The sequence below is a fragment of the Strix uralensis genome, chromosome 1, assembly GCF_047716275.1.
Source record: "Strix uralensis isolate ZFMK-TIS-50842 chromosome 1, bStrUra1, whole genome shotgun sequence".
In the NCBI taxonomy this organism is placed as follows: domain Eukaryota; kingdom Metazoa; phylum Chordata; class Aves; order Strigiformes; family Strigidae; genus Strix; species Strix uralensis.
This window is the reverse complement of record NC_133972.1, coordinates 19,375,817-19,397,448: the sequence shown is the minus strand read 5'-3', so window position 1 is coordinate 19,397,448 and position 21,632 is coordinate 19,375,817. Positions and strand designations below refer to the sequence as shown.

At 40.0% G+C, this 21,632-nt stretch overlaps 1 protein-coding gene across 2 annotated transcripts in view; it reads right to left on the bottom strand.

The window, feature by feature from the left end:
* The window catches only part of ELMO1 (engulfment and cell motility 1), a 309,226-nt gene that overhangs the window by 228,061 nt on the left and 59,533 nt on the right, over positions 1-21,632 (bottom strand). For both annotated transcript variants that reach the window (XM_074858472.1, XM_074858461.1), the window contains exons 4-6: positions 19,065-19,105; positions 17,846-17,918; positions 5,062-5,112 (exon numbers count right to left, since the gene is read on the bottom strand). In XM_074858472.1, coding sequence (XP_074714573.1) covers positions 5,062-5,112; positions 17,846-17,918; positions 19,065-19,105 — 165 coding nt within the window. The remainder of the gene's footprint in view (positions 1-5,061; positions 5,113-17,845; positions 17,919-19,064; positions 19,106-21,632) is intronic.

Below are 21,632 nucleotides of genomic sequence, written 5' to 3'. Positions count from 1 at the left end.
AAACAGGGAAATGGTCACGTCTAGAGTCATGTACTAAATCAACGATAAAAGCATTACAGATGCATAACCATACGTATTATGCAAATATGCCTAAAACAGGTTTATGCAATCAGCCACTTACGAATGTTTGAGAAGCAGTTTTTCCTCTTGTTGCATTTGAAACAATCCTTTTTGCTTACTATTCAAAATATGCCTTTGGAAACCTTAAAACATGAGACTAAATCTTTATCTGTAAAAAGACAATAACGAATTCCACTTCCCAAATCTTCCTCTTGTACTATGAGCAGACAAATCTAAAAGTGGCTCGCTGACTTCCATGGTCAGTGCTTCTGGCGTAAGGATCAGTAATAACTAATTCACCATTACATGATAAACATAATCACAATCATAGGCTAGACCTGCAAATATTTATGCATTTACTGAACTTCAAGAACATTAAGATAGTTGAGCACATATTAAAACAACTGTAGATCAAAGATTATACAGCAGATCCCCAAACTTTTACTGAAAGATAGAGGATTCAGATGCATAAGTAGAAATTGGTTAAAAAAACCTCTACACTTCCTTGTCTGTGTAGATCACATAAAAATCAAAACCCACATTGCTCACATCTGTAAAAGCATTCTGGGAAAACACTATGATGACTATAACCCCTATTTACATGATTGTTCATGCTAGAAACGCAAATACAGCTGCCTACAAACAACTTACAGGTTTGAGAACTCAACCAATCTCCAGCTAGGGGATCAAAGAAAAACAAGCAACAAAAGCAAATGATCAGGCACCATGAATACCACATTAGAAAAGGCTACCTATTGACTCGGCAGGTAAGGTATATAGTTCATGAGCAAGGCGTGTTTTTTAAGTGCCCGAGAAGCTACTTTCAAATAAACAGCAAGTGCTCATATAATGTTCCATTTGAAAAGCATTAAATTTAAAAAAAGAGGCCAGTTCCTTCAGTTCAATTTTCCCAGTATTTTAGCATCCTTTCAAAATGATTAGTCACTTGAACGAGGATTTGCAGGATCTGATCGAAGGAATCCTGCAGTTACACACACCAAAAGGTTGGACTCCACTTGCTGCATTGCAGGACACAACTGTCCTTTTGAAACAGTCTCACTCTCAGGAGCAATTACAGCTCATTTATGTATACACCTCCCCACCATCCACTGGAATACGGGTATCACAAAACAGACAATAGCAATCTGGCATTTCAACTGTCACTTATGTTCAAATACAAAGAAATGTTGCATAAGAAACTTTTGATGAGTCCCTTCAGAAATGCTAATGGACAAAGGGGGAAAACAGGTCACAGAAAACTGCAAAAACACACAATAGCACAAAGAATTGTTAAGAAAGATGATAGGAGAGGTTAAAAATAAATAAGAAAGATGATATAGGAACAAAGATAATATGAGAGAAATTCAATCTGTACTCAAGTTACCTAGGAAACAGAGCGTCTGTGTGGTGAGTGGTTTATAGAGGAAAAAAATAGCATTGTTTAGAAAAAACAGCCTTTCAGAGAATCACACAAACTTAGCAAACAGACCTACGGAAACAAAGAGGCAGTTCAAATTCCCAACAGGCCCAACGACTGGCGTTTGCAAAGTTTTAACTCAAAGAAGTTTAAAATAGACACATAGTAAATCTCTGAAGGCAAGCATTTATAATGGATTTAGCAGCACACCATAACTGCAGTTTTGCCCTTGAAATATTCACAATGATTTTCTGAAAAAGGTCCCTATATATGCACACAAAATAATCTAAATTTGAGATTAAAAAAGAGAAAGTATTTAACATTTAGATTTGGGGAGTTAGATTTCAAATCCTAATTTTTAAAAAGCCAACCCAAAAATGCTGGTTTACTACTTCTAGATAAAACTACCTTTTTTCCCCCCTCCCTCTTTTTAGTCTTTAATAGTACCTGCTCTGTGTACACAAACAATATGTAATTTGAGGCTAATGACAACAGAACTCAAAAAGATCATACTCATCCTTCTCACCCAATTTTCAATGATTCATGGTATGCAACTGTGAATGGGTATAGCCAGACTACTGGCTGTCATGGTAATATGTTGCATTAAAATTAAGAACTAGAAAAGCATTTTAAGTTCATGCAGTCTTCAGAACTGGTCAAAATGATTCCTCTCAACTTTTCAAGGGAAAAAAGTTTCCTCAAAAGGCTTGTGAAGTTCAGGACGGACAGTTGGTTTTTTTTTTCCCCCACAATAGCCAGTAAGTAGGCAGCTCAGGCCTCTCTGGAACTACATGGACACCTCCCAGACACTGCATAACCTGTACATGGCTCCTCCTAATTTCTCTCAATCTTCCTCTCCTTTTCTAATTCCTCCACCTCTTCAAAAAGCATTTTTGGTATGATTTTCTTTTTCTGGGGGGAGGGGAAGATAGTTTCAGCTTTATATGGATGTGGGATAGAGAAAAAAAGGGGGGGGGGGGCGGGGAGGAGAGAGAAATCAGAATCTTAATATTTTTCCAGGATGAGAAAGACATTTCCTACCCGGCTCTAGCAGCTAAGAAAGCATCTTTCCTATTTTGCAGGAGTATATCATGCAGCCTGTTCTTCACATTATCTGCTCTAACCACTGTTGCTCTCATACAGAATCTCAGAGGAAAAATGGAAACAGATGGCTTGTTAGCTTTTCAGGGTAAATGACAAGCATTGTGTGGGTCACCAGTCTAAAAACCACAGCTTGGAAGTCTTTAATCTATCTATTTTAGGTACCTCTATGATGACCACTTCAACAGTACCTTAAAAGCAAAGATACTATTGTAGGGTGGGAACATGAAGAACTTCATTTTATGTCTATTTAAAGAATACAAATACTCTCTAATCTGACAAAAAACAATTCAGTCCTTTGAAAACTCCTTCCAAACTACCTCTCTGATTCTGGGAAAAAGTTAACAAAAACTTTTTTAAAATGTCAGAAAATTTGAAAATAAGCACTGGTTCAGGGATAAATAGCAATACTGAAGACTAGAAAGTAGTCTGGCCTTCTGTTTTATAACAGGATAGCTAAGTCAGTTCTAATGGCAGGCCACTGCCGGAGTGGTCCATAACTTGGTAGGTAACAGGTAAATACCCCAGTATCCTAAGGGCCCCTGTCTTGGTTGACTCACCTATGGCCAATTACCAAAGAAACAGAACAAGCAGAAGAGAGTCTTTTGCAAAGCCCCACCTTCCTGCCCATAGGTATCAGAAGAAAGTGCTATAAAACCAAAATTTGTCTTTTGTGTTTGTAAGTTACGTTTCCAATTGCACAAGTGATCATGAAGACAAACAGACAGTGATTTCCCCAGATGAGTCACAGCACAGCCTCTCTTCAGTTCTGTAGGGTACAACTGGTTGTGGATTTTGAGACAGGGAAGGATTCCAGGAGTCATCTCATGCTGTCACTCCATGCTGTGGTTACACGGAAGAATAATGCAGTGAGTTTGGACCACATTGGTTCCTGATGAACCACAGATGTTGTTTTGATTTCACAAGATCCCAAGTCTGAGCAGTAGATAGCCAGTGGAGCAGGTATTTGTTCTTAACAAGTCCAAAAGGTTAGGAGGAGCTGGTGCTGGGGGCTGTCTGTTTCTGAGGAAGTTCCACCAACTGGGGTTTACTCCACGAGCAAGTGGTTTCCCCATGTACAAGGCTGTTCTGGTGACATATGGCAAGAGACTCTCGAGTCCCATAGACTCTGACAGAGCCATGGCCTTAAGCTGTTGTTTATTTTTATGACTCTAAAGCTCCATATATAACAACCACTGAAAAAGATGATTAAGGATATCGGAAATCTCGTCTTTGCCCAGCTGGCTGCTGCTTAGAAATGCTTTCTGCTAAGAAGTTACACTCCTGTAGATTAATATTGCAGTCACTTAATAAAAACCTTGAGGCATCTATCTGTTTCCATATTGGTTTCTTCAATTTCCACTTATACACAAATGTGTGTACAAATTCAGTCACCTCCTAAATCCAATATAAGCCATCATCAGGTTAAGCAGGCTGGGGAGGAATGGAAATGCACATGATGCCTGGAGAACCTGGGAAGTTAGTAACAACATACACTTCTCTGTTTCTTTGCTTTGAGCCTAGGTCCTACTAACTGAAAAGTGATCCATCCGAAAACATATCTATAATCTCTGTGTGGCTTCTATCTAGAAGTTTTTGCATCTTATGGCAGTAACTGTCCCCACTCTTAACAGGTTCAACAGAAGCCAAAAGTTAAGCCACCACAGCTCCATCTTGCCTCTTCAAATGATCTGCAGTACAGGGTGGCAGAGTTTGGCCATAAGGATGCTTTGAATCTGCAGAAGCTAGAGCACCACCATGAAGATGTAAACCATTTTATTGGCACACTACATTTGTCAGCAAGGAAACAGGATTTCTGCTGCCTTAGACATACATCTTCTGGGACTAATAGTGGCTTTCAGCATGTGGCAACAGTACTGCTCAACTCAGCAGGAAAACAGGCCATTACAAGGCAACCGACAACTCTGCCGTGCACTTTCTGAGGAGCTGGCAAGGAGATGGTGTTGAAAAAAACCCAACAACAACCAAACAGTAAAAACTCATCGTTACAGTTGCTGCTCACTCAATAGAAACACAAGAGAGCAGGAAAACTCTGACCCAAGCTGCCCAGAAGAGCTTTACATGATTCAACTTCCAGTCCTTTCTCCTGGCTGTGAGCTCTAGGGCAGAAAAGGAACAACCTGAGTGAGGCTGCAATGCCAGCAGGGAAGCAGAAGTATCTTGGACATGAAAGCTGTTCCCTGCGCAGGCAAAGCAAGATACAAAAAACACCCAGTTGTGCCAATCCTATCACTAAACGTCACTCAGAGATACCACCCCTGCCCCCATAACTCAAAAAAAAAAAAAAAAAAAAAAAAAAAAGAGAACACACACAGTCATCTTGTGACCATACCGTCACCCTCCTTTGCGGAAGGATTGTGGGATACAGTGTGGCTAAACCTTAAGAGCACATACACCAGTTCACAAGATTTACTAATCAAATCTTCACTTTGCAGGGAGAGAAGAACAGAACAGTAACTCACTGGAGATGTTGTTAATCGAAGGATCGCTCCATTTTTTATTTCATTACGATTCTGAAAGAGAAAAATCCAACAGGTTTTAATTTAAGACTCACATAAAAAGATGAAACATGCATTGAGCAGAATGCCACACTAAACCAGCACCAGTACTTTCCCCTGTCTGCATGCAAAAGCTTCTCTCTTTCATATGTGAGCTAACATCTATACAGTATTTTCCCCACTGAGGCATACTAACATTAGCTTCAAGAAATAGGTGGTGGTTCACAAGATATTTAACAAATCTGAACCCTTTCAAGAATGACTTCATGTTTTTAAAAGTTTAGCTTCCACTGGAAATTTCTAAATATTCCTTTGAAATATACTGTCCATGATGTCTGGCACTGGTATTGTGCTACATAGTTGAGGAGTTTGTAAGTTTGCTGAAACATGTCATTAAACATCTGCAGGGTTTAAAATTTATCCCACTGGCTCTCCATTTTCTATAACAAGAACATGCTGACTTAAACCACTGGAACCAACCCACTGAGCTCTGCCACCACGACTTTGCGTTCTCCCTCAAAGTAAAAAAAGCATCACTGTTAGCGGTAAGTACAGTTCAAATATGCCGTAAGTCATTCTCCTTACCCAGCTGGCAGAAAGAAGTGGCATTAAACATTTTCTTTTGGTTAAGCTCACATAACGCATTCAATTAAACTAAAGCTATGGGTAGATGAAAAAGCAGCCATGGCATAAACTATGGTGTACGCTTACAGTATCCTCACAACTTTGTGGTCACTGCCCAGTGCATGGTCTTCCCTTGGGGTGAGTGTAGGGAAGCCTGTCCCTGTTTCAACAAGTTACCTCCTGTTCACCACAGGTTAAGAGAATACAGTACCTAGCACAATGAACGTACTAACAGGTACTGACTCTGCACAGTGCAAAAACGCACACTCACAACTTCACTCATAGTTCAATGGCTTGTTCATGGGCTGATACCCTAATTTGTCAAAGGAACTGGAGGAATACCTAACAGTTTGAGAGAGAAGAGCTAATTTTGTTCTGAAGACGACATTAGAGGCTTTCTGCAGACTGGTGTTTAACCAAAAAAAAAAAAAAAAAATAAATAAAGGTGTATTTCTTCTCAGGCAATTTTTCCCAAATTCATTTCATCCTCTTGCTCCCATTCTGATACACCTCAAATCCAAAACGCTAAAACCAGGATAAATCTTGCCTGAAACCAGGTCAAGTAGTCTCAAAATAAAACTCCAGTACATTGCCTCTTTCTTGGTATCCAACTCGCCTGTGGGATTGGTTCTTGCTACCTACAAGATCGCTCTCCACCCACAAAGACTTCTTCACTCTAACTGAAATAATTGAAGTGCCAGACAACACAGGGGGTAGAAGGGAGAAGCTTTTTTACGACATCTTTGCTTATATATGCAGCTAACTCATCTCAGTCCTCAGCAGTCTCCTGCTGCCAGAATAGCCCCAGGGAGGCCAGCCAGTCTCTATTCCAGACAGGGGCAAAAAAGGGTGAGCAGCTAAACACAGGGTGACTTCCCACAGCAGTAACAAAGTGCCAAATTTTCTCCTCTTCTAGTAAAACAGCACCAGAACCAGCTATGTTTCATCATGTCTAAGGAATCTGTATGAAGTGGCAACAGTGCATTTGTGTGGTTTAATCTTAATCTGCATTGAAACAAACTAACTTTGTGAACACTTGTGGTGGTTTAAACTGTTACCACCTCCTGGATTTGTAGAACTGAATAAAAGTAATTGCTTTAGGACAGACCGTCAGCATAGGCTAAATCTACCTCCATCAACAGCTTAGACTAAGGCACTGGACCTCAGCTGTGTTAGGCCAGAGTACGGGCATGTACACATACACACAGAGTTCCATCAGCTTTACTTGGAAGGCAGCAAACCCCAGCATGCAACAATATTAAAAGTAGTTAGGCGATCAGACAACACTTAAACAACTTAAACTGTACCAGTTGCATTCAGGAGTGAAAGTTCCCTGATACCCTTATGAAAACATTGGAGCTAAGTAAATAGACTATTCTTAAACATAAATAAGAGCACACACAGAGCCTTATTTTTTCAGCAGCATAACTTTAAGCTTATGTTTCCTGCTCTAAGTAACATTAACTACTAAATAAGATATACAAATGAGTTTGTGGTTTAACAAGTCACTTCATCTGGGCTACAATAAGCATCTCTGCAAACACTCTGAGTCTATTGCAAACACGAGGTAACAGGCATTGCATGAGGAGGCTACGTGGTGGTCTCAGGAGGCTCAAGGAGTTTGCTGAACAGCTGAGTACTACTCCCTCCCACCCATGGGCTCCCTTTTCTACCTCAAGTCAGCTCTGGCACCAGACCGACCTGTTTGCGGGTCAGTCTCACAATCCCACTAACCTGGCAGAAACTAGCCCCAGCAGGAAGGAGAGGAGAGTTTTCAGTCAGGTTAATAAAAAGAAACAAGCTCTGCAAGGATTCAGCACCAGCACAAACCCAAGAAAGATGGTGGAACCGTATCTTTGCGAGCAGGGAGGCAGTGGGGGGAAAGAGAACAGGGGAAGAGTGACGAGGAATTATACCTTCCCATTCTGGGAGCAGTAAGCTGTCAACCACAGCCTGAATTACATTATTTCACAGTTGCTTCAGGCTGAAACTATGATCCACAGCTTGTTCAACAAGCTGAAACCCTAACCCATAAAAAGCTTGGCTTAACCTGATATACTCTCTACAGTGTTGTGCGTGCAGGTTAAAAAAATAAACCTCTAATTAAATAAGGACACTTATAGATTGCATAGATTGAATTTACAACCAACCTATCTAGTGAAAAAATACCTTGTTAAAAATACACTATTTCTCTATAGTCAGAGGAATTTAAAAACAAGTGGAAAAAGGGAAGCTGACAACCTGGTTGAAGTTCAGATACCACATATGGATAAACAAGAGAAGAGCTATTCTCCAGAGCGATCACATGTCAGCAGGTTATGTATAAAATAGCAGAGGAAAAAAGAACACACAGAATACATAAAAGCATTGCTGGAAGTTTTCTTTGGGGTCTTTCTGTTTATTTATCAAGCCAAGTCTGAAGCACCAAAGCTTTCAGACTCAGAGTTGCGATGCTTGTCAGAGCCCACAGCACACGAAGCTCAAGGACCTTTCATCATGCCTGGTCCAGAGCAAAGTGCATCAGTCTGTCCTATACTGTAAATTCAACCACTGCTATCACAAGAGATAGGGAGTTCATCTTCAACTCCTGATTTAGACAAAGGCTTAAGGAAAACTGCCCATGCCTTCTCTCTGAAAGTATTCAAAACATCAAATCTCTAACGCAGCAGGCTAGCCAAAACTTGAAAAGGGTTAGCTGTTCCCCAATAAAAAAATCCAATTTTGTTTAGCCATTCTAAATAATGGCTTAAGCGCCTACCAAGAAACAGCGTGTAAGTGTACAATTAAGCCAAGAGGATTTCCTACATTAACTGTGTGATGCAGTAGTCAGCATGCCAGTTAATTTCAATTGCAACATTTACACACAGTTAATCTGCTTAGTATTAGGGAGAGCATCCTGTGGATTTCTTTTCCAGGATAACAGAACGTCATTACAGCAGCCTGGCTTTGGCAATCGTACTCGTAAGCACCACTGCTATTCCGGACAGGGCTCACCACCACCTATGAGGGCGGAGGGAGGTGGGCCATGGAACACAAGAACAAGACAAAAAGCAAACAAAAAAACCCTCTTCCAAGACATTTCTGATCTGTTTCTCAAGTGTACATCAGGTTTGTAGATATTGTTCATGCTGTTGATCTGTATTAGGAAAGCTTATTCCTGGGCATGTGAGGGAACCAGTGAAACAGTACTGTCTAAAATGCCCCTAAAAAAACCTTAGTAACAAGAAAGTAATTTGTTATAAATGTTACCTAGGACTAAGACAGCTGTTATATTATGGATACAAATAAGTCCCTTTTGCAATATATCTAGCAAGAGTCTACACTCACAAGATGATTTTATTCTAATTGAGTAGGTAGTATTTCCAAGCATACTAGTACACGATACTTTTCAAGCTGAGTTTTCAATCAGACAAGACAAGTACTATCATGAAAACACACAAACAACAAAACAACAGGAAGTAGAGAACACCGGGACAGTTTGCCTCGTGTTCACGTCTTAGGGTACTCTGACTTCCCAACTCCACCAGCTTGAGCGACATGAACCTACATTATCTGCCCCCAGATTCTGCTCCTTCTCAAAGTTCTATCTTTGCTGTGCCATAGGCTACTTTGCCCAAAACATATGCAGGAGACTTGCATCTAAAAAGCAGGCCTCAAGCATTAACAGAGTCCACCAAACCATGCAGAGGGATGGAGGTATGTGAATTCACTTTCAAAAAATCCTATCAAAACAGTCAAGCCATTTATTCAGAGAGTTGCTGGAGAGACACTTCGGAAAACTTATCATGCAAAATTAAAGTTTATTTTGCCATGCATTTGCTTATCATTTTAATAATCTGTTAGACCCAGCAAAATGTCTCAAGATTAAGCTCACTGTAAATGGTTGGAATGGAATGTTTTCTTAACATATTTGAGGAAGAACTAGAAGCATTGGTTCCCATGGTTATAGCTCGCTCAGCACTATTCTTTAACCTTGATCAAACAGCTTCCTTCAGACTTCTCTAACTGGGCTAAAGAATAACAGTCAAGAAACCTAAAATTCTTCACGTGTTTATATCATTAAGTAATAAAGTAGTAAATAAGTAGTAAATAAGGACAAAATGATACATAATAGAGTTAGTTTCTAAGTCAACAACTCAGGAAAGAGAAGCAAAGCTCTTGTTGGCAGATCTTTAAAGCACAGATTCAGTGTGCTACAGCAGCCAGTAAACATTGGACGTCATCAGAAGTGGCACTGTGAACCAGAAGGCATCATTTGTCACAAGAACTTCATGCATCCATATGCAGGGCACTGTCTGCAGTTCTGATCTTCAAGTCTTAAGGAGGACACAGTAGCCTCAGGGAAAATGCAGAGAAAGGCAAGTGAAATGCTTGGCATTGAGGAGCTGCCTCACAAGGCAAGCTCTACTCAGTTTGGAGGGACAAAGGCCACAGGAGGGAATGTAGTGGACGAATGCAGAACTGTTGTTATCAAATCCTGCAGTATGAGAGCTAGGGGGTACTTGATGAAAGCAGTAGGGGATCAGTTTAAAGCAGATCAAGAATATACCTCTTCATTCAGCAGGCAGTGAACCACTTGTGCTTGCTGTGTCAACAGGTTGTGAAAACAGGCAGAATCAGTGGGTTCAAGAAGAGATGAAAGAATGTCATGACCTTTATATGGAATATTAAATGGATTAAGTGTAGATGTAGCCTCCAACACCTGTAGTACAACAAATGTCAATGCTGAGGAAGCATGAAGGGAGTGAAAGCCATCATCAGATCACAAGCCTGAATGACATTTTCTACTGTTACAGCTGGAGATAAACTATGAGGTTAGATATAGCATCCGGCTAACTTGGTAGGAAATTTCTTAAGTTCATTTTTAGTCACCAAAAACTTTAATAAGATGAGAGCTAAGATATATAGGTAATTATCAACATTGTAGTACTTGGCATGACAGGAATATGTACTGTTTTAAAAGAAATACTGAGGCAATTAATCTTGTGATAAAATTCCCGTTCCAGGAAGCTGCTGGAAACAAGGAAGATGTCCTCTAGTTTTTCACGTTAGAATTTGATGATAGCATTTTCCTTAAAAAAATTAAGTGTTGGTAGTTTGGCTGAAGTTTCTAAAATGAGGAAGTTTTCTGCATGCTGTTTATCTACACCTATTCAAGGATTACAGAAGTTAGTAAATAAACCAAGTTATACCAGTGGTACAGTTTCAGGGTAAACCTAATCCACTGCAACTCTACAGCCCACAAAAGGCACAATTTTGCACATATCCTTCTAGCATGCGGGCTCCCAACACTTTCTCTACATCGGATCTACCAACATGCAGCAACAGTCAACCACCTAATGTTAAAAAAAGTTACCTCTTCCTCTCCCCTTCATTCACAAAAAGGAGGGGGAAAAAAAAATTTCCAGAGTTTTGTTTTGTCAGATCCACAACTTGAACCAACTCACCTTCCAGCAGTAGTTGCTAGTGAAGTGAATGAAGCAATGGAGAGGAAAAAGAAAGCTTGACTACCTTTTTCTCCAGCAACAGTAATACTAACTTGAATGCCACTGAAACATATCCTAAGAAAAAGTCCATACTCGTCTTCAGGTGGAGTGATCCACAAGGACAACATTATCAGGTAGCACTTGCTCTGCAGAGCAGCAGTGGTATTACACTGTGGGCAGACATCCTTCTGACACATTAAAAGAAGTTACACTCAAGTTATTTTTAACCTGGATGAGTTCCCCAATTCAAGCAACCACACAGACACACAGACAGTCGTACCAGTAACACGGAAGGGGTGGGCAGATAACAAGCAGCCCCATCATCCTCCGGTAAATTGGAACATAAGAGCTGCACACTGCAAAATAAACATCAGGAAATGACTGACTTAACTGGGCTCATACTATCATTGGTGAGATCATGTGAGGAAATCAGAACAGGGAACTGGTAAGGACACAAAAAAACCTCAAATAAGGATTGTCAAATTGAAGTCCATTCTTTGATGCAGTTCACCCCACACATTCACCCACAGCACCACTGATGGGCCAGTGCAGAAGCAGTAGCTCCTTAAGCAGATGCTGCTACTAAGAGAAATAGCTGAAGACCCAAGCCAAGACTGTGGTTTACAGTCACTTTTGCCAAATCAAAGCACAGCTTGCTACCATAAAGTAGAATCTTGCTTTTCAGTCTCTTGCTCTTTCCTACTACTGTTTTTATGTGGCATAAACAGTTGTATAACTAGTTGATGAGTCAACAAGGGAACTAAACCAGCTGAAAATTTTATCATTTTGGGGTAAAAGACAGGAATAAGCACTACAGTATAAGCAGGAAAGAAGGCCAGCTCGTTTTGCAACCATCACATTTGAAACTTCACCGAGACTTGTTTAAGGGGATGCCTGCAGGTGATTGTGCTTCTCTAACATGTACATCCTATTCCTACTCCCTTCCCTGCGCCCTTCCTCTCAGACATAGAGGGACCATAGGTAAAACACCCCTTCTCCATTTATGACTACAGCGGAATTTGTCAACAAGTTCATTCCACATCAGGCTAAGCCAGTTCCACGAGCAACTGAGGGACATGACAGCTCACAGCTGTTAAAAACAGCGAAGTTTCATTCTTCTTCCTACCCTTCCTTTAACTTCTTCCTTCTCTGCAGCCCATTCCTGGACATGATTCAAGAGTCCTGCCTCACCCTTCATTAGATCAGGCAGACTTTTTATTAAGCAAATGTAATGAATTAAAGTGGCACAAAATGATCCCCCCCTTGCTACCACCTCCAAAAATTATAAAAAAAAAAAAAAAGCTGCAGTCAGCAGAAATGAAGTGGCAGGATCCCTTTCAGCAGTGGGCTGTGATGTCTGTTGAACGCACCTTGTAAAACTACCCATCCAAATAGGTTGTTCTTTGAAGTATGAAGGTGGTATAGAGAGCACTTTTCTGTCAGCCAGATCTAACACTGAACAGTTTGCTATCAGCTGAACCCAAACAGTCTCACTGTGCCTGTGGTATATCATACCTATCTTCCCAAGTGCTGTAACCATAAAGGCAAACATTTTCAGAGCCTTTCCTCTCCAGTGATTACTTGCAGGGCAAAATTACAAACTAAATTCAAGAAAATAAATATCTATACAGCTTTTTAAAAAAACACTTGATCCATCTCATCAGCCTCAATGTGGAACTAACAAACTAAATAGAAGACATTGTCATACCTTAAAAAGGAGGCAAGCAGAAGAATTAAGCTGTCCATGCTGGACCAGAAAGTGTAACAGGTTGACAGGACAGAATTCTTTTCTTTGGAAAAAGTAGCATAAACCGAAAGTCCTACAAAATGAGTCCTAAAACCCACTGTTCTTGAAATCAGCCTGAATGAAGCAGGATTGAAAGTGATTTAGTGTACGGATACTCAAGTTTTACTTCTGTTCACTGGAGAAATATAACTAGTGCCCACTAGATTTTACTGGAGGCCACAGGGCAGTGTTACCAGCATCCATCAAGCAGGCAGGAGCACGGCTGCTCTGACTCCTTGGGCTGCCCTTATTGTTAGCAATTTCTGCAGGGCTGTGCACCAAAATAGTAAGAAATTTGTGAATATGAGGGACATACCACATGTCCTATGAGTGGCAGAGAAAAGGCAAAGACGGGCACAGTTTGGTCCAGGCCAGATCTGGACTGGAAGCTGCCATTTACATAGCATTACTAACAAATCTGTTATTAAGAGTAATGCAAAATGGCAAATGAGAGGAACAGATCACTTAATAAATTACTCCAGTTTCCAGCCTTCATTCTACTTCTCATTCTCAGCTGTTTACAAAGTACCAGCTCCTTTACTGAATCAGAAGCCTTCATTATTGAGAATGTTTACTTCCAACTCACTGAAGTTCAATTAATCAGTGAAAACAGATGAATACTAGAACCATGAGAGAAAAAAACCTCCAAAAAACCCCAATCCTACAAGTGGCTCATTTCTTGTCCTGTCATTTGCATAGACTCCCACACAGGGAGCCTGTAATGGCACAGGGGAATTTCACATGAATATACAATTACAGGTTGTATTCAGCAAAAAATAGGTCACAAGCAAAAGCACCTTTGAGAAAGAACAAGCACCAGGGACTGCCCAGGTTCCCAGCTTGGGGAAGGCAGAGGGTAGAAGGATCTCCCATCTGCAAACACAGCAAAGAGCTGAGTAATGACAATGAAAGTAAGGTGGGGGCAGCTCCCTCTGCAAAACAGCACTAAAAGCCTCTCAAAATTAACGGAAGGAACTCAGTGTCTGCTCTCCTCCACTTCATGCAATAAGCACATAAGAATGAAAGGGAAATGCAGGAGTCAGGAAAGAATGAAAAAAACATGGGGAGTTTTCAGTGGCATCAGATGTAAAAAACCAACACAACGAAATTGTGACTGAACAAAAACGGGCTGCAGTCAATACAGAGATGAATGAAATGCCCTTACATTTAAAAGATAACATACAAAAAATGGCACCAGTATCATCACTGTGTGCTGAGTATAGCTCGGAGCTGGCTCACAAAGCCCCTCAGCAAGAGTGAGCTAGCCTTTTATTCCTGATAGTTGCTCAGGTGCAGGGTTAAGAGCCACCACATTCTGCCTTCAATAGTGAAGCCAGCTTGAACACTGTAATTCTCCAGCCCCACACTCCTGCAAGGCTCCCTTGTTGATAAACATTATGGTTTATCACACCTTCAGATGTGACAAAGACAACATTTTTGAGGCTGTACTGTAATGTGAACAGCTGCAATGATCCGGCTCTGTCACAATCTTTTTGTTTTAAGAGACTGAGTTTGAGCTAACAATGATCCCTCCCAGACCCAGAGCCCATGGTGGGCCGCACAGGCACACAAATGGATCTAGGGGAGCCAGACCTTGTCTGCAAGGCCTGGGGTGAGCAGCAATAAGGGACCAGGCACACCCACCAACGTGATGCATGAGCCACTCAGATGTCTGTCCCTGGATTCCTAGTACTGCCAGCAGAGGAACACAGTGGACAAATATCCAAGCTGCGGTTTGCTCAGGAACACACACAGCACACAAAATTATGCAGCCATTTTCTACTCTTCATACAGCATTTTCTGTTCTAAACCTGAGCTCATCCAGGCTATAGCATTCCTGAGTTAGTACACTTGATGTATGCAAGCATCTATTCAGGTACAACCTGGACAGACTGAAGCAAAGCTGACTTTTTTATTCTCTATTATATAGTATCTAGCACAATGAGATTTTGATTCAGAAGTCAGGCTTTTACATGTTTGACCTACCAAAGAAATGCCCCTCCATGATAAGGTCTTCAAAAAAAAAGACTCACCTGTTAATGTAATTAACAATCAAATACCCTGTGATCAAAACACCAGCTAGGCTTAAGCTCAGGCACTATGCCTGCTTGGTTTTCTTCTTCACATAACCTCTTATTTTATTTCTCTTGTTTTGTTTTTTTTTTTTTTTAAATTACTAAAACACATAATTAATAATTTCCATTTTCAGAGGCACAGATATAGCCAAACCAGAACCCCAGAGACAGCAGTCCAAACCGCATCTGCTGTGATAAGCCCTGTCTCTAGTAAGAACCCTGGCTGACTCAAGATGTGTTAAAAGACTGTCCTTATACTGTCTGAAGGAGTTATTGCTACTCCTGTAGAGGCATTTTTCCAAATAATACAGCCAGAAAAAAAAAAAAAAAAAAAAAAAAAGAGACAGAACTGCTTGGGCGTTGTTTTTATTTATGTATGGTATAATCAGGAAATATAGGTCAGCTACAAAAGATAAAGAGTTCTGCATATGACAACCAAAACACAGATGCGCTGTTTGCCACCCAAAATCAAAAATATAATTGTAAGCCATGTGTTGACAGTCCCACATTTGTAACATTTTCACTTCAAAGTTTCTTGCTACTTTGTACAAGAATTCATTAATTGCTTTTCTTTCTGGTAACTTTAAACATGATGATATTTTTAAAAAGGCATCTCTACCTGGAAGGCCATAAATCAGCAGTCACCCAGGCTCTGCAGAAACATGACCTACACATAATGTTTTCTGCATATGTACAGACATTCAATTCATCTTAGAGAGCAGTGAAAAATACTTACTTATTAGAATCTGTCACTGTTGCAAAAGAACTCTGCTCATGTCCTAGTAAGAGGCAGATTAAAACAATGTGGGCTTTGACAATTAGCGTTGTAGCTTCATTGAAGTGCATGTGTTTGTCCTCATGCCTGGTGTTTTTCATGTTTTAATTCAGAAAGCAACAACATCCTACCGCGCACAAATGAGGGAAAGTACGTAGAAGGGGTGATGGCCTATATAAGCCTCTTAATAGACACTATCCAATAAGCACTGATAAACAGTGAACAATATCTAATAAAAGTCACAGACATCTGAGTAATACTGGTGGCATTTAGAGCTCTTCTCTCTTATTTATGTGACTCAGAGTCAGACACTCTGCATATTTTCAGTAGGGAATAAACAAACTCAAAGTCCTCTCTGCAGTACAATCCAAAATGTTCTAGAAGACCATCGTTTTCCACCCTTATTGCAAGTTAAAGGCAGCCAAAAGCCATCAGACTTCCTTTTATGCAGAACAGAAAACACTTCTCCAAAGCTGCAGGATCCTACCCACCAAAGGTGGAGGTAAAGCCTGGAAGATTCCTCCAATTGTATCAGGACAAATACCTTCAACAAGTCTGAGTATTTGCTCAATCCCGGCTTCTTGGAAATATTCAGTGAACAATCACGAGTTTAAAGGCCAACAGGCAAATTCAGTTGTGTCTGGCTTATTGGAAAATGTTGTGTCAGAATTCGGGGCAATTAGCAAAACAGTCTTGCTATTTAATTTGGGTGGAGGCAAAACACACAAGCCAATAATTACTTCAGCAGTTTTCCTTATGGTGGTCTTTGAAGTGTCTGTCAACTGAAACTTGAAAAGAAGGGAGAAAAAACACACAAGCAAAAAGGGGAGATCCCAAAACAAACTGTGACACATTGAGGAGGTTGTCTGGGCTGCCAAACAGTTAAAGGTAAAACTGAAACTGGTCTTAAAAAAAAAAAAAGTAGCACTATATCTTATGAACAACTGCTCTAGCTGTCTTGCTAAATTTAGTCTTTCTAAATGCTTTACTGTGCCTAAGTTCCCTTTATTTCTTGGGTAGGGTTACGAATTACAGCAAGAGAAAAGTTAGCTCATGTCTCAGTTCTATTTAGCAGATCCTAGACAACTGTAAAATGCAAAACAAAACTAAAAGATCCTTCTGCTTAAGAGCAAGCCAAACTAAACTGATAACAGGGTAAGCAAGAGGCATCTACGTCTATGCAGCTAAGCTCAGGTCTGTTTAACTCAAAATCCACTGGGGCTACGGAATCTGCATGCGGACTTCAGCAGGTTTTAAATAGTGCTCTTTTCCCATTGCTTAGAATTTGTAGCACTAACGTGTATACTCTTTCAAAGATTAATTTTTTTTTCCTTAATTTCAGTAATTTCAGCAATTCTATCAGTAATGCTAGGAATGAATGTACTACTTGGTCTCGTTCAGATGAGCACGTCCCGTTTATTTAGACTAGACATTCCATTTTTATTACAGCTATAGACATTTCATTACTTTGTGCTGAAATCATTGCATCACTTTGTGAATCACCTATTTCCACGCTATCTGGGGACCAAAGAAATAAACCAACGTAACATACAGAACTGGAAAAGGACAAGACGGCAGGATGGAAGGAGTAGAAAATATTACACCATCACTGAAACTTATTTCTACCTGATCAGCCAAAGAGGGAAGTGACATGCATTGAAGGTCTCCTCAGACTTCAAAGAGCCCTTCATGTTCTACATATTTCAATTTCCTGTACACCACTTGTCAGCAGAATACTAAACATGCACAAATACCAAAGCTGAAGGGCTCAGTGCTGAAGTCTCAAACTCAGATGTGAAGGCCTTGGCACATTCAAACTTTTACTTCCCTTTCCAAACAGAAGAATTCGGGGCAAAATCATTAAACCAGGTCTCCTAGTACTTACCCTCTCACCGGCATTACATTACAGAAAATATATTTTTATATATTTTAATTTAAAATAAATTATTGTGGCAAACATTTTGATAGACTATGCAAGAATTGTGTTGAATGATTTACCTACCTTCTCTGTGATGTAGAAGTTAGAACTATCAGCATGCTGCAGTGCAAACTGATCATGATTTGCAAGAGACCACCTTAGAAATATGAAAATAAATTAATCACAAAATGAAATGTTAAAAATTTGAGAGGTACCCTTTACATAATTTTACTATGATCAAACAAGTGCCTGTCATTCCCATGTATTTCTCATACTTTTCCATAGCTTTCAATGACGAATTCCAAAGTTTAAGATAAAAGCATGCTTACAAAAGGAAAATTTCAGTACAAATATATCCTATAAATGCGATTTTCCCTTTGCATATCTGAAACAAAGTCCTAAACTTGACTATGGTCAAGAAAGAAATTACATAACAAATACTTTCCTTTCAAGGCAAAGATAAAAAGAAGGAGGGGGCATGGGGCGGGTTGGACAAGGAAGAGAAACTTTGTCGATACAGTGACACTTCAGTGCTCCAAAAATAAATTGATAATGATCTGATATTCATTCCAGGTCTGTAAGAAATAGCAAGCATAATTTTTGCTTGCAGTAAGCAAGATCACTAAATCACTAAAACAGACAAAAAAATTTACAGCACCAGGATTTTATGTTAGCTTATACAATGCCCAACACACATAGTATTAAGTGGATACATTACATTACACATAAAATACCACCTTTTTAACTCAGCAGCAATTTGACGAATATAAACTAGTGTGGCAGCACTTGCTTAAAACAGCATTTTTGTCCCCAAATATTAACATATTGAAACTAAAGCAAGATATTTCTCTTAGCCAATTATTAGTTCATACTGCAGGACCTGTGATTAACATTTCAGTTTCATGTGAGCAGTCACATCAACTGGACCAGCTTACAGTAGCCACTAGACTCAGCGCTCAAAAACCAAAGCCACAGTCAGTGCTTTAGTTCCTTAACCCATGAACTGTAGGGACCACAAGCATAAAGTGAGTGGGTAAAATGCACCTCTGTGCAGAAAGGCAATAAACAGTCTAAATGAGTCACCCACATGATGGAGCTGCATTGTTAGGAACCTCATCTTGCAAGTAATTGATCTAAAATACACTGCAAATTCAAAATCTGAAGATAAAACAACTACAAGATTTAAGAAACTAATGACTAGTCATACAGGATATCTAGAATTTCTTCAGAAAAAATTATCTCCTGATTGGTTTAATAACTCAAAAAGCATAGGATCTAGTATGTACTATATGGCAGAACTTACCCATCGCAGACTTCTTTTATTATTGAGGACAGTGGCTTTTTCTGGTTGAGGAAAAAAGAAGAAAAAAAAAAATCACCAAGTTGGAACAGCCCTGAGATCTTAAAATACGTTTCCAAAGCCACTGACTGCAAAGAACGAAACAAGTCAGTAGTATTTCATTTTTTGTTTAATATCAAGCTTGCTAGGACCCCAAAATTTCTGTTGTTTTGGTCTGATAATCTATAAAGACATCAATTCTACACATACGCATGATGGCATTATCAGTCCTTTTTGTCAACATTAGCCCATACGGCATCAACTCAGTTTCTCAACTGAGAAATCAAAGGGTCTTTTGTGTACACTGCATCTCATTACCCAACAGAAACAGAAGATTTAGATATCAACATGAGCATTTTCCAGAAATGACATCTGAAGCAAGAAGACATTCAATATTTTTAAATCTTCTTTTGTCCCTTTCAGATATGGTCATATGATGACAATAATCCTCTCTCTCAAGTACATATATGCAGGTTCCCCTCTGATAACAAACACCAGCTGGAAGGTGTTAAGATCCCAGATGTATCAGTTCTGCTTTATTCTCTACATCTGCAAGCACAAGCATTTGGACTGACTGAAAACAGCTCTGTTGCTTTGGGTCCCAAAATAGAAGTAACAGTCTAGTTTGGTGATGTTGCAATGCTCTGAACATTTTTATAAACACAGAGTGCACATGCAAGTGTTTTTAGAAGATTGCTGGCTCAAAGAAAATGTATTTTTATATCCCAAAAACATATATGAAGTTGCATGGCAAAAAAAACCCAGACCACATTTCCCAGTTGTGTGACTACTGAGCCTTCTTCCTCCAATACTGGATGACCACACAATGCCACACCGATCTGTTGCTTCATGAAAACTCCTCAAATAACCTAAACAGAATAGGACCCCCTCTCTACTTACTTCCAATAATCACAGCTCACTGAATTCTTAAAAAGCAGACAAAATGAACAAAACACACAAAACCCACCATACAACCACCAATAAACCAACACTGTTGTCAAAACAAGCTGTTTCCCTTTAATGTTTATCGAAAACTGATTAGGCTAAAAATTAACTCAGTAGCAGGGTGCATTATGCAGAGGGAGAATTATTATTCCCTTGGATTTGTTTTCTGAACTGCATAGACAGAAAGTCAGTGATGGTATTCCCTGGCCAGTCAGGATCAGGGAAGGATTTGTTGTTTCAACAGTCAATTAAGCCAGTTCATAAACAGGCAAAAACGTGACACAAGACCATTTTAAACAAACATGAATGAAAGCACCTGCTGAAAGGATCCTGTGCCCCCTTGCCACACCGTCTCAGTCCTTGGTTTCCATCCTTCCTCTTTCACTGCCCATTACTGTTTTCACGTGATCACCCAGATGAGCCGCACTAGGGAACTTAACCAAACTGAAAATCGGCCCAGTAAAAAGGGAATAAATAGTTTTCATCTGGATCACCTCATCTGACTGCTATGTGCCTAAATGGCTAGCAAATACTGGCACATGGGAGAAAAGGCAAGTGTGAAACTGCTCCCTGCTGCAGCAGCCAACACGTCCTTTCTCTGCAGCAGCTTCTCTCTGTTGTGCTGGCTCAGCTGTTTGCATAGCCACAGCCAGGCTGTGAAGCAGATCAAGCAGATCATGCAAGAAAGAAAAAGTGTTTTCTTCCGCACAATTTTTCAGCCTGATCAGTTCCTGAGTCTGGATTACTCTTATCGCTTAATGTGCGGCTGCTTTCACCTGCTGTCCTCCTCCCCAAGAAGTTTGTAGCTTCTGCAATCCTGTGAAAACAATCCCCGTTTTCAACTGCTCTCTTCCCTCTATCCTTCCCCAAAAACCAAAATCCCATTTTTCAGGAGGGACAGAGGAAGAAGGAGGAACACAGGTTTGTCTGGAGTGGGATTAGGCCAGTTTGCCACCCGGCACACATGTGCCAGCCTGTGGGTCAGCTGCTGCCAAGCAGAGCACACAGCTCTGCACACTGCCTCCCCTTCTCTCCTCGGGATGCTGCTGCCGGTCCTGCTCCAGTATTTGCCTATTTTGATGAAATTTGTATCTGGGATATTAATTCCTTTTACAAAGTAAACTGATATCAGCCAACCAATTTAATACAATGGAGGACAAAAAGAGTAACTGCCTCTACTCCCCATTACTTCCCACAGGAACTATAGTTTCCCATTGGAAACTATGACAAAAAGACACTTTAACAACCCAAACTGGCAATACTATAAATACTGAGAAGGTTGGATAAAATTACTTTCCAAATCATTATTATTATTAAAGGACTTTTATGCCCTTTCTCAATCCTACTCATCTCCCTCCCCCTTTTCCTATTCTATAGCACCTTTGCATTATTACATGACATTCTTTGAAATTAAAAACTTGGACAAAACAAACAAACAAAAAGCCTCACAAAAAACACAACAAATCAACTAGAACCTGTAAGGGACAGTTGAAAAAGAAAAACAAAATGGATCTTCAATAATAAAAACTATTAATACAGTCAGCCTTCATGGTACAGCTTTGTCCTCCTGTGGCACTACTGCTACAG